The sequence below is a fragment of the Cyprinus carpio genome, chromosome B21 (assembly GCF_018340385.1).
Source record: "Cyprinus carpio isolate SPL01 chromosome B21, ASM1834038v1, whole genome shotgun sequence".
NCBI lineage: Eukaryota > Metazoa > Chordata > Actinopteri > Cypriniformes > Cyprinidae > Cyprinus > Cyprinus carpio.
The window spans coordinates 2811761-2825553 of NC_056617.1; the positions used below are offsets into that span (position 1 = coordinate 2811761).

The 13793-nt window shown below is 35.0% G+C and overlaps 1 protein-coding gene across 1 annotated transcript; it reads left to right on the forward strand.

Annotated features, from left to right (window-relative positions):
• Nucleotides 1-2233: 2233 nt before the first annotated feature.
• Nucleotides 2234-11155, forward strand: LOC109055857 (3-hydroxy-3-methylglutaryl-coenzyme A reductase-like). The gene is given in 19 exon segments (XM_042747831.1): nt 2234-2420; nt 2717-2828; nt 3190-3277; nt 3359-3443; nt 3713-3818; nt 3995-4101; nt 4190-4309; nt 4774-4898; nt 4980-5313; nt 6077-6271; nt 6355-6513; nt 7371-7394; nt 7396-7529; nt 7623-7728; nt 8253-8423; nt 8588-8773; nt 8920-9078; nt 9166-9320; nt 10303-11155. Coding segments are annotated over 19 exon segments (2583 nt in total). The 5' UTR covers nt 2234-2255; the 3' UTR covers nt 10355-11155.
• The last annotated feature ends 2638 nt before the right edge of the window (nt 11156-13793 follow it).

A 13793-nucleotide genomic window follows, 5' to 3' on the forward strand; every position in this document is an offset into this window, starting at 1 on the left:
CATTTTAGGTGTTATAATCAGACTACTCTTTGATTACTTTTGACCTAACTCGTTTATCATATTGATTTAAATAAGATAATCTTGTACCTTATAGATATAAAATTGCAAAGAAATAGAAAATGCATTATATTTCTTGTTATTAACATAATGAAGAGCCTTAAATATTACACTACATCAAGGTTTTGGGCCTCGTGAAGGAACCGCTGGGTTTAATGAAAAGCTTATAATTTTATATAAAAGCTAATGATTAAATCATAAAAATGTGCAATTAAAATAAGTAATTTTAAAATAACAACAATCAAAATAAAATGCTTACTAAATATATATATTTTTTTACCTGCATGTCATGTGACCATTAACCAACGTCAGAGAAACATGAACATGCATTACATAAGAAATAACATGAATTTGTGTATTTGAGTGTGTTTAAAAAAAAAAAAAAGCCTTCCAGAGACATAGTTACACATGGTTAAATAACCTACTGAGTGATCATTCAAATAAAAATGTATGTGCTCATCAGTAGTTGATGCATTGTTGAAACACTTCATTACAGTTCTGTACAATCTGTCCTTTATCTGTGTTTCAGAAAGTCATTTTTAGGCCCTGATTAACCATTTTAGATTAGGCCTAGGCCTAATTCCTATCTTAATTTAAAGCCTGTCCAGGAAACTGCCCCTAAACGTTTATATAAATATGTAGCCTAAACACACACATCCATAAGTAACGTTAATAACGTTTGCCATAATTATTTCAAGGAGAAATCTGTTAAGTCTCGATATAACAGTTCATGCAACATTGATTCAGTGAATTAAAGTTTGTTTCAGCTATCATATGCAATCATATGATCTCGATAAAGCTGATTTGACTGACCTGTGCCGCTTCTTGCCATACTGCAGAGAATGAACAAAAGATGAAATAAAGCAACAAAATAGGAACTGTTAAAAAAATCTCAAAATATACCCAGACGATCTTCTGAAAATATGCTTGCTTCTAAAATGAAAGAGAAAAAACCCAGTTCTCACAGGTGTTGTGTGACACACCGGTTCTGTCACATACCTGTCCGCCACTCTGTTACACAGGCCTATTAAAGCTTTTCGTCAGCTTTTATGTTTTTGTTTCATACTTTTCTTAGGATTTATACTGTTGACTTGCTCAAAATAGTGCATCTAACTGCAGTTTTATTTCATTCGGTAGTAATCATTTAGCGTTAAATATTTAAATCAGCAATTAGCGCAATTTTCTAACATTAGAAAATTAGTTTTGGTTTTCCCCTAACACTAAATTAAGAAAAACAACTTGGTATTGTGAAGTTTGCCCCTACTGCGATGACGTCTTTCGATGACTGCGAAAACTTTTGGTCTTAAATGCTAAAACGGCTTGCCATAGTAACGGCTTGCGCTACTCGCGAGATCGTTGAGGGCGGATTACGTCAGTTACAGTCACCGTGTAACACGGACACTGATCGGAGGAGAACAGATGAGGGTATGTTAGAATATTACCGAAATTACCACTTACATCTTTTTAAGTTCATTCTTAAATCTCTCATTTCAGTCGATATAATGAGTCATCTCGACATTTGTCGGTGTTATTGTTGAATATGAGGCTCAATGACAGCTGTGTCTCCTTTAGCATATGCTAAATTATCTTAGCATGCTGTCAGCTTACCCCTTTTTAACTTATAGCTTTTCGTTTTTATGTGTTACAAATGTAATATGATAATGTTTATATGTTGATGATCTCCCCGGTCACTATTACAGCTCAAATGATTATAAATGTGATGATTTTAATGCTAGTGTTACAGCTTTTCGTTTTTATGTGTTAGTTTTTGTTGTTTTATTGATTTAGGTGTTTTGTTTTTTTGTGTTTTTTTATTGTTTTAACATTATGTTATTTGTATCTTCTTTGTTTAAATGTATTAAAAGTCATCACATGAAAAAGTTCATAAAGAGTGCAGAATAATTACTAACTGAAATAAGAATATGAGAAATGAAAAAGTTTCTTATTTTATTATTGATTTACTGAATAATATTGTCAGTTTGAATAATATTATAAAGTATCTATCACTTTTTTGATTAAAATTGTTGCATATTTTGTTGTTTTACACATGTTGGGAATTGGGAAAGAACAGTAACATTTCTAGGTTTGATTAAAGTATAATTGAGAACGCTTGCAGTGACGTGGACGAGCAGCTGAGCTGAGTTTACATCAGTTTGTGTGTGTGTTCTGTTGACAGGTGACCCTCTGAAGCCGTGAAGATGCTGTCGTGTCTCTTCAGGCTCCACGGCCTGTTCGTCGCCTCTCATCCGTGGGAGGTCATCTTGGGAACGGTTGCGGTGACCATGTGTCTGATGTCCATGAACGCTTTCGCCACCAGTGACCAGATCTGTGGCTGGAGCCATCAGTGTCCCAAAGTACAGGAGGTACACGGATCACATTTCAGATTGTAAAATCATTAAAATGTTTTATAGCTCTCTCTTTATATATTTACACACCAAGCTTAGGGCTTGGTTTCTGTTTGGTAACTGTTTTATTACCTACTGAAGTCTAGCTCAGGTTGCAGTGTTTGCTGTGAACTGTATACATAGTTGGGAAGTATGATACTGAAACATAACATTTTTATACATTATAGCATTTTTATATTTCATATATTTTATATTACATAAAAACAAATATCAACATGTGTTTTTTATTTTTTATTTTTTTGCACATTTTTTAGAAAATTCTAAGCGGCGACATGAACATTTTAACCATCACGAGATGTGTAGCCATCATTTACATCTACTTCCAGTTCAAACACCTCCGTCAGCTCGGCTCCAAATACATACTGGGTGAGTTTCTTTCTCTGAAACTTATTTACTTTTGAAAATGTGACGTATTTCTGAGTGAAACAGCATATTTAAAGAGGAAAAAATGTTTAAGGCGATTGAAATTTTAGAACTTGATTAAATGGTGAAATGTGTTTTTATATGACAAATGGTTGAAAAATACAGTACTTGATGAAATATTATGAAGACCAACATATTTTTCTTTAGAATACATAATTGCATTGATTAGTTATTCACAGTTAAGGATGAGGAACGTGAATTTTTAAGTTGTTTGGAATTTTAATGTACTGTTTTGCCTCTCATCTTAACCGTTCATATTATAAAAGTACTGTATTGTATTATGTTGTGTGTGTTTTGTGTCCAGGTATTGCTGGTCTGTTCACCATCTTCTCCAGCTTCGTGTTCAGCACTGTGGTCATTCAGTTTCTGGGCAAAGAGCTCACAGGACTGAAGTATGAATCTCGTCTGTCTCTCATATTCATGTCCTGAGTGTCTGGAGTTTGTCTCTAAACGGTCTCCTCGTGTTCCCGCAGTGAGGCGCTGCCGTTCTTCCTGTTGCTGATCGATCTGTCTAAAGCCTGCACACTGGCCAAGTTCGCTCTCAGCTCAAACTCACAGGTACAAAAATATGATTTTGCTGCAATAAATATAAAACAGCAGCATGAATATTGCATTTAGTTTTTCATGTTTTTTTATTTTTTATTTTATTTGAGCATGTAAACGAGTCCTAAATTACTTTCTGAGTGTTATAGGGTTTCTTTTTTTTTTTTTTTTTTTAAATAAAAGGACATTAAAAAAAACTAATAAAAATAACAAAAACAAAAAAAATCCTATAAAATTTAAATAAAGGAATGTAAAAATGAAAACTAATGTATATAAATGCACAGGAGGAGGTGAGAGAGAATATCGCTAAAGGCATGGCCATCCTGGGTCCCACATTCACCCTGGACGCAGTGGTGGAGTGTCTGGTCATCGGTGTGGGAACAATGTCTGGTAAGTTACAAAAATATTTATTTTCAGTCTATAATATAACTTCTAAAAATCCTTATTCATTAATTAATAATGACTGGAAAAGTCATTGGTTAAAAGTCTCTGGAACCCTAAAAAATGTGATCCTAATCTTTCAAGTGATGCATCTTTCACTGTAACTGCTTCCTGTCTGATTGCAGGTGTGCGTCAGCTGGAGATCATGTGCTGTTTCGGCTGCATGTCGGTTCTGGCCAATTACTTTGTGTTCATGACCTTCTTCCCCGCCTGTGTGTCGCTGGTGTTAGAGGTCAGTGTGTTTGTTTGCAGTTCTGTATAACGTATAAACCCAGACGTGAGTGAGCACTGACCCCAGTCACTCCCTCTGTCTCGTCCAGCTGTCCCGTGAGAGTCGTGAGGGCCGGCCCATCTGGCAGCTCAGCCATTTCGCTCGTGTTCTGGAGGAAGAAGAGGGAAACAAACCAAACCCCGTCACGCAGAAAGTCAAAATGATCATGGTGCGTTTAGGAAACATCAGGCTTACAATAATGTCATACACTACTGTTCAAACATTTGGGGTGTCTACATTTTTTAATTAATGCTTTTATTCATCAAGGACATATTAAATGAATCAAATGTGACAGTAAAGACATTTATAATAAAAAAAAAAAAAAAATCAGTTTCAAATAAATTGAAATGCCTATTCATCAACAAATGTTGAAAAATAAATGTATCACGGTTTTCATCATTAATAATAATCAGAAGCTTTTCTTGAGCAGCGTATTAGAATGATTTCTGAAGTATCATGTGACACTGAAGACTAAAAAATCAGCTTTGATCACTTTAATCTATTATATTTTAACAGATATCCTCATAAAAAAGGCAAAAAATCACAATATGACAGTTTTCACTGTATTTTTAATTAAAATACTTACTGATGTTTTTTTTTCTGACTTTTGACTTCTTCTTTTGTTTGTTACAGTCGTTGGGTCTGGCTCTGGTTCACGCTCGCAGTCGACTCGTGACCGAATCTCCGACGCACAACATGAGCAGTTCAGACGTGGTTCTGCCCGCACCGAACATGGAGTCCGACAGAACCATGTCCAGGTACGAGCTGAGAAACATGACACTGTCGAACATTTAAACTCCTCTATTCAATCATTAATAATAATCTCTTCGCTCTCTCAGTGTGGATCTGGAGCAGGTCATCACGCTCTCTCTCGCTCTGTTATTGGCGGCCAAGTACGTGTTTTTTGAGCAGGCCGAAACAGAATCCTCCCTGTCTATTAAATCAAATGTGGCCACGCCCAACTGCTCCCTGACCAATCGGAGAGGAGGAGAGGAGCGCTGTCAGAGGGATTTGGCCCCGCCCAAAGCCCTGATGGGGGTCCCTATGAATAAAAGTGAAGGAGAGCCACCTGATCTGTCAGATGGAAACTGTGAGGAGGATAAAACCGCTGAGCTCCAGGCTCACCAGCGCCGCCCTGTGGACGAATGTCTGATGATTCTTAAAGACCCCAAAGTAATTCATCAGTCAGTCACATGCATGTTAACTGATCTTAAAGCTTCATGTGCTTGGTCAGCTCTCTCTCTTCTCCACTTGTTCATTTTATGTGATTTATTCATTATTTGTTTTGTTTTCTCATGTTTGTTAATGTATTTGTTTTTCAATTGATTTTTTTCTTTCAGTGTTTTGTTTTTTGATTTCTTTACATTTGTTAAGGTTTAGTTTTTTTCATCTTTTCCCTGTTTTTAATGATTTATTTATTTTTTGGTATTTTTGTTGGGACATTCTTTCTTTGCTTAATTTTTTTTAATCTATTTTTCACTATTTCTGTTTTTTTCTGTTGCTTGTTCACCTGTTCTTTACTTAGTTTGTTTGTTTTAGTTTCTGATGTTCATTAATTTGTTCTTCCATTCATTTTTTTCCTTCTATTTGTTAATTTATTGTTTTTTCTCTTTTGATGATTTATTCTGTTTTTTGCACATTAATTCTTTTTCATGTTTTTATTATATTTGTTTTTTATATCTGCATTTATCTGTTGTTTGTTCACTTGTTTTTTCCCCTTATTTTGTTAATTAGTTTTTGTTTCTAATGTTTATTTGTTCTTCCAGTTGTTTCTTTTCTTCTATTTTCTTTCTTTAGATGATTCATAATTTTTTTTGTTTCTTTTTATTTAGTTTCTTTTTTTGTCTTGTGATTCTTAAAGACCCTTCAGTTATCAATCAGTAATTAACTAAACTTCATGTGATCTCTCTCTCTCTCTCTCTCTCTCTTCTTTCAGAGAGGAGCTCGTTGCCTGACTAACGCTGAGGTGATGGCGTTAGTGGAGTGCAGGGGCATTCTGGGATACCGTCTGGAAGCAGTGATGGAGAGTCCAGAGAGAGGCGTGGCCATACGCAGAGAAATGCTGTCTGGCAAACTCCCGGACGCGTCTGCGCTGGAGAACCTGCCCTACAGACACTACGACTACTCTCAGGTGCTGCTCTGCAGACCCAGGGTCACATGTGTGATGACGTCACAGCTGAATGGAGGTTTAATGTTCTTTCCTTGTTTTCTCAGGTGATTGGCACCAACTGTGAGAATGTGATTGGCTATGTACCTGTGCCAGTGGGCGTGGCCGGACCACTCCTATTGGACGGGAAAGAATTCCACGTCCCCATGGCAACAACAGAAGGCTGTTTAGTGGCCAGCACTAACCGAGGATGCAGAGCCGTCACAGTGAGTCATGTGGTTATTTTATATTAATAAAGTAAATATATGAGTAAAAAGAGGGAAAAAAATAAAATAAATGAATGACATTCTTCTGCTATTTCTGTTCTTTCTTTTGCTCGTTCATTTGTTCTTCCTTTGGCTGATTGAGTCTTTTGTTAATCTGTTTTATGTTGTTTATTAATTTGTTTGCTTGTTCTTTCAATTGTTTCTTTGTTTTTTATTTTCTTTGATATTTGTTGTTTATCCTATATTCATTTTTTATTTACTTTTACATTCTTTTTTTGTTTATTCTTTCACTTTAATTTTTTTTGTTTGGTTGATTTTTGTTCACTATTTCTGTTTTTTGTTCTCTTGTTTTTTCCTTTTTTAGATTTTTGTTGTTTATTAATTTGTTTGTGATCATTCTTTTTATATTCATGTTCATTTGTTCTTTCACTTGTTCTCTTTCACTTTAATTTCAGTTTCTTACTTTCATTTGTTCATTTATTGATTATTTTTTCCCTTTGTTGATTTATTCATTTTATTTTGCACATCATTTTTTTTCTTCTTTTGATTTGTTCTTTGTTTGATCTTCTGTTCATACTGTTTACATTTTTACTTGCTTTTTTGTTGATTCATTCTTCTGTTCTTCTGTTTTTTTTTTAATGTTTATTCTTTTGTTTTGTTTTTTCAGTTTGTTGATTTGTTTCATTGTCTTTCTGCTTATTTTAAAAATTCAAAATTTTTAGAACTTTCATTGTTTTTCTGTCTTCTTTCTTTTGTTGACATATCCAGTGTTTTTATTTTATTTTGCACAGTCAGTGACTCAGTGTCTCCTCACTCAGTGCTGTGTCTGGTGTGTGTGTGTGTGTGTGTGTGTGTAGTTGTCGGGTGGCGTGAGCAGTCGGTGTTCTGGCGGATGGAATGACTCGAGGGCCGGTGGTTCAGATGCCGTCGGCGTGTCGTGCAGCGGAGGTCAAGGGCTGGCTGGAGACTCCAGAGGGCTTCAGTGCCGTCAAACAGGCCTTTGATCACACCAGCAGGTCAGAGGGCAAAGGTCACCTACAGAATGAACCCTATATAGCACTGCTGTGGGATAGTTTCCAGTGCTCATGTTAGCTATGTGTGTTTCTCAGGTTTGCTCGTCTGGACCGGCTGCAGGTCAGTTTGGCCGGGAGGAACCTGTACATCCGCTTCCAGTCTCAGACCGGAGACGCCATGGGCATGAACATGCTGTCAAAGGTGTGTGTGATGAACCAGAGCTCGAGCGACTCTCGTATTACTGCAGATTTATGGGTCACAGACGAGCTGACCTTTACTCCAGCCCAGACTTTAATAGATGTTCCTGCTCTATTATAAATGCACTATTATATTAAAATACATAACTTTACCAATGGTGTTTGTGCTTTATTATAGATGTGATTTTATTTGATGTTCCTGCTCTATTATACAGCCTTCAATTAATTTTTCTTAAGTAATATATAATATTGGCCATAAATAATTTTTCCCCTCATATCTAACAACACATAAATGCTTTTTCCCCTCATATCTAACAAGACAATAATAATACGAAAATTGATAATTACAGTTATATAGATAATAAATATAAATAATAATTTTCTAAATGCGTAACAAGTTTACAAATGTTCTGTATTTATTTTATAGAACATATTCAATTAATACATATCGAAACTATAATAACAGTTGCTTATGTTGTGTGACATGAAGGTTTGAGGTACACTGGTTGTGTTTTTTGTTCTGTGTAGGGAACAGAACAGGCTCTGAGCAGACTTCAGGAGCGTTATCCTGACATGCGTCTGCTAGCCGTCAGCGGGAACTACTGCACCGATAAAAAATCAGCTGCTGTCAACTGGATCCACGGCAGAGGAAAGTCCACCGTGTGTGAAGCAGTCATACCGGCACGAGTCGTCAGAGAGGTCAGGCCGGTCTCAGAGCTCAGTTTGTTCCTCTAGGGGGCATCAGAAAGCCAAAAATCTCAGGATGTTTTACTTTAAAGTGTGCAGATGTATTCTTCTAAATATGCTGAATGCATGAAATGCAAATGGAAATCCAAACTCTAACATCCCTTGACTGTGTGCAGGTGTTGAAGAGCAGCACAGCGGCTCTGGTGGAGCTGAACATCAGTAAGAATCTGGTGGGCTCAGCGATGGCGGGAAGCATCGGGGGATTCAACGCTCATGCGGCAAACGTCGTAACAGCCATTGGGCTTAGGTATGGATGTGGTGGGCTCAGCGATGGCGGGAAGCATGGGGGATTCAACGGTGCAGTTCAGCTGTTAATACGACATTTGCTTTATTACTACACATATTCCTGATTTTATTGTGTTATATTAGTTAAAAATATAACATATTTACTATCAATGATTATATGATTGCTGTATAATTTTTCTACATTGTTTATATGTTTGTGTAGGATCCGGCGCAGACGGTGGGCAGCAGTAACTGTATTACTCTGATGGAGTGTGTCGGGACGGATGGAGAGGATCTGTATGTGTCCTGCACGATGCCATCATTAGAGCTGGGAACTGTGGGAGGAGGAACCGGGCTGCCTGCACAACACGCCTGTTTACAGGTAACACACACACACACACACACACACACACTTGAACAGCACAAGAGCTGTAGATGAGCTAACCGCCCTGCTCTGTGTGTTGATCAGATGTTGGGAGTTCAGGGCTCCAGCGATCAGTGTCCCGGTGAGAACTCGCGGACGCTGGCGCGGATCGTCTGTGCCACGGTTCTGGCCGGAGAGCTCTCTCTGATGGCCGCTCTCTCCGCCGGACACCTCGTCAAGAGTCACATGACTCACAACAGGTACAGCACACACCTGCATCGATGATGTTAGCGGTGACGAAAGCTTGCAAAAATCTTTCCTTTCTATAAACACAGATGACTTTAAATTGCGATCATAAATGTTTTATTTTTAATTCGCAATTAGTCTTCTCAGAAACAAAGTAGGAGAGAGATAGTGGGGTGGGATCGGGGAAAGTCCTCGAGTCGAGATTCAAACTTGGGACGCCTGTAGTGCAACGGTGCTGTATGTAATGCAAAAAGTATATTACATGATTTTACATTGTTTTGGAATGACCTAATATTACAAATTTTATTCAATTTCTAGTATATATATATATATATATATATATATATTTATTATAACTGAATTAGTTATGGAAAAAATAACACGATTAAAATATTTTAAAGCATTTAACACACTGGCCCCGCCCCCAGACCTGCACATCATCTTACATTTCATACAGTTGACTTCTGACAAAAATTATGCAGGGAAATAACTCCATAAATGCATTTATGCCCTTAATTTCAAGATATTGGGGCAAAAAATACCCCTGTATGAGTTTTGTGTCATATTTATATCATACAATATCACACGAGCAGCGAGAGCAGTATCACACATGTGCTGATTTAAAAATACCCCTGTATGAGTTTTGTGTCATATTAATATCATACGGTATCACACGATTTCTTATTTAGAGTATCATTTCATAAAATAAATAAAAACATTCAAATTTAAAAAGTTTCATAATTTCCTCACCCTCATGTTATCAAACCTTTCTTTTGTACACATTATAGAATACTTTTTTTTTTTTTTTTTTTTTTTTTTTTTAAATATAGTTAACATTACATATATATTGCATGATTTAACCCGTTGTTTCTTTCCAAATTGTCTAGTAATATTAACATTATAACATTAGGATATTTCTCTTTTAGTAGTTTTATTACCTTTAAAGCCATAGATATTTTTATAAATTTTATTCTAAAGTGTTTTTACTCTTAACAGGTCAAAAGCCAATCTTCGAGAGACTGAACCGCAGCCGAATGAAGCTTCCTGAAGCCCAGAGAACTCTGGGAAATGGAGTCTGTGTGGTTTCTGGTGATTATTCTCAGGGCCTGCAGGAGTGACAGATGTCTGGAGGAGTTCTCTTCTGTGAAGCAGCTGGGAAGGACTAATGCTTGACGTTTGAGTTGTGCATCTGTTTTGTGAGACGGCTACACGAGTGAATGAGCGAGATGCTGCTGCGTTTGTGACTCGATTGCTGCTCGTTTCACTCAGTCTGTGTCCGTTTAGTCTTGCACTAAAAGCCAAAACCGTTACTTGCTCAAGATTTGTCAACATCTGGTACAAACTGAAGTCAAAACAAGTCAGAGTTTATATTGCTTGAGAGTGAAAACTGCAGAAAATAGGACGTGAAAACAGGAAAATTTCTAGACTAAATCATGATCTCCGATCAGAGTTTGATGGGGATTTTGCAGTTTGGATCTTCAGTCTCTGAATGAATGTATTTAAATCATGTGTTTAATTAATCACGCCAAACTCACTGTGACAAACTCCACTGACAGACCTTATAAACCAGGTGCTACTGTACTTTAATAATAGTCATGTGAGTTCATGAATGTGGATGTTATGTGTGTTTCTGTTGCCTCTGCATGAGTTCATGACTTTTTGTCAACAAAGCAAATCCTTTCACTTTCTGACCATAGAAAGAGATGATGAAGCCATATCTGTGTCTTTTAAACTTGCTTTGTTTTGCTAAACCACTGATCAGATGAGCACATTTTTTAATTATCACAGTATTTTTGTTAAATAATAACGGTTTTAAAAGAATTAAAATGGACAAATGAACATGAAAAAAGTATTATTTGCAATCTGTGTACAATAGTATTTTTTCTTTTCTTTTCTTTTTACAAGAATTGCCTATAAATTTAGTGAGACTTTTTCAATTTAGTCCTTGTTTTGTCAAGTCACATTAATAAATCGGCTAAAATGGCATCGAATTTTTAAGTTGATAAAGCAAATCAAGCCCAAGATTATTTATACATAGTATTTTATGTATTCATTTAATTTGCGTTTTTACTTTAACTTATCTGAGGTTCACTTACACTGTTTATATATATATATATACAGTACAGGTCAAAAGTTTGGAAACATTACTATTTTTAATGTTTTTGAAAGAAGTCTCTTCTGCTCATCAAGCCTGCATTTATTTGATCAAAAATACAGAAAAAACTGTAATATTGTGAAATATTATTACAACTTAAAATAATAGTTTTCTATTTGAATATACTTAAAAAAAATAATTTATTCCTGTGATGCAAAGCTTAATTTTCAGCATCATTACTCCAGCCTTCAATGTCACATGTAACATCCAGTCTATCACATGATCATTTAGAAATCATTCTAATATTCTGATTTATTATGAGTGTTGGAAACAGTTCTGCTGTCTAATATATTTTATTAATAAAAGGTTCAAAAGAACTGCATTTATAAAAAAAAAAAAAAAAAATAATATATATTCTAATAATATATTTTCTTTACTATCACTTTTTATCAATTTAACACATCCTTGCTGAATAAAAGTATTGATTTTATTTATAAAAAAAAAGAAAGAAAAAAAAATTACTGACCCCAAATTACTGACCAGTAGTGTATATTGTTATTACAAAATATTCATATTTTAAAAACATAAAAAAATATTTTTTTTTTTTTTTTTCCAACTTTTTTAATTTTCATTCATATTAGAATGATTTCTAAAAATGTGATCACATGATCCTAAAAATTCAGCTTTGCATCACAGAAATAAATGATACTTTAAAGTATAATAAATCATAAAAAGAATTATTTTCTAAAGGATAATATATCACAATATTACTGTTTTTTTTTTTTTTGCTGTATTTTTGATAAAATAATTGCAAATTGAAAGCAGAAGAAAATTTAAAAAAAACATCAAAAATAGTAATAATTTATCACAAACTTTTTTTTTTTTTATATTTTTATATAAATTATTTTTTTTTTCATATATTTGCCAAAATTATTTTCAACACTCATTTTGAAATGATCCATTTTTATTGGGTGGCTTGCCGGGGCTGAATGTTTTATGATACAAAGACCTTTCAGAAGATCAAAGAAAAATAATATTGTTCATGCCATGACAACTTTAAAATCTGCAGTTTAATTTAAGTATGCCTGCAGAATGGGGCGGGGCTACAAGTATCGCTCCGTCCACGGCACATTTCATTGGTTAGTGGCAAGGTAGTCAATAACAGACTGTGTAACTGTTACCATTTAACAACAAATAAAGTACAAATAAGCAAAACGTATTATAAATCAATCAATAATTTACACTTCAAACAATATCTGAATCAAATATTGAAGTTGCATGTGAAAAATCACTTATTTGAGAGTTTTAAAACTCCTAAATAAATACTTATATAGATCTAAACAAACATAAATTGCACAAAGAACGAATGACACGAGTCAGAGGAGCAGAAAGATGTCAATCATTTTATTCCTCTCTACACAGGGCCGCGGTGCCGCCCTCTATTCACAGTACATGTTCATCCTGACACCTTTAGTGTGACATTATTATGTACACGAAACATCTGAACCCCAATGACATTACATTCAGTGCAAATGCAACTAATGACACACGAGACTGTATAAGACGGCCGCACACACACGCAAGCAGAACGCCTCTCCTGATTGGCTGTTTCCACCGATAAACCCTCCAATCAGCAAACGCTCACCTCGCTGGGGAAATCAGGTGTACGTTTGTTAAAGCTTCACGGTTTCCCTCCGCTGGATTCGTACATTCGGGTTCAGCGAGTGTCTGGAATGTTTAAGTTGTACGAGTGTTGTTTTAGAAATCGTAAATACTCAGCTCTACTCGTCGTCCTCTACGGTGTCTTTAACAGTCGATCGTGGGAACAGTTTGACCAATGAAAATGTTTAGCAAAAAATGTAAAAGCTCTTGTTGTTTTTGCCAAAAAAAATGTCTTGCTCATTTTTTTTTTGTCTCGTTTTCCAGAATAAATATCTAAAAATTCATAAATCATTATAAATTGATAGGAGATGCAAAATATCATTTCTGAAATATTTATCAAAATTAAGTGAATTTATGCTTACAAAAACATGGGAGAAAATATATATTAAAAAAATACTTAATTCAAAGGGAAAACAAGATTTTTTTTTATCCCACTGACTGATATATATATATTTTTAATTTGTTTTAAGTATTTTGATCAAGTAATTTTACTACTGTAGATGCAAAATGTATGCAAACATTTTCTGAAAAATTAATGTAAATGAAGTGAATTAAAACAATATTTGGCAGTGTCAATATTGGCTGATCAAGTAATTTTACTACTGTAGATGCAAAATGTATGCAAATATTTTCTGGATTTTTAATTTTTTTGGGGTTTAATTAAAATTTTTTTTTTTTTTTGAGAAATATATATTTTTATCTAACTAATTTTTATTCTATAATGTAGATG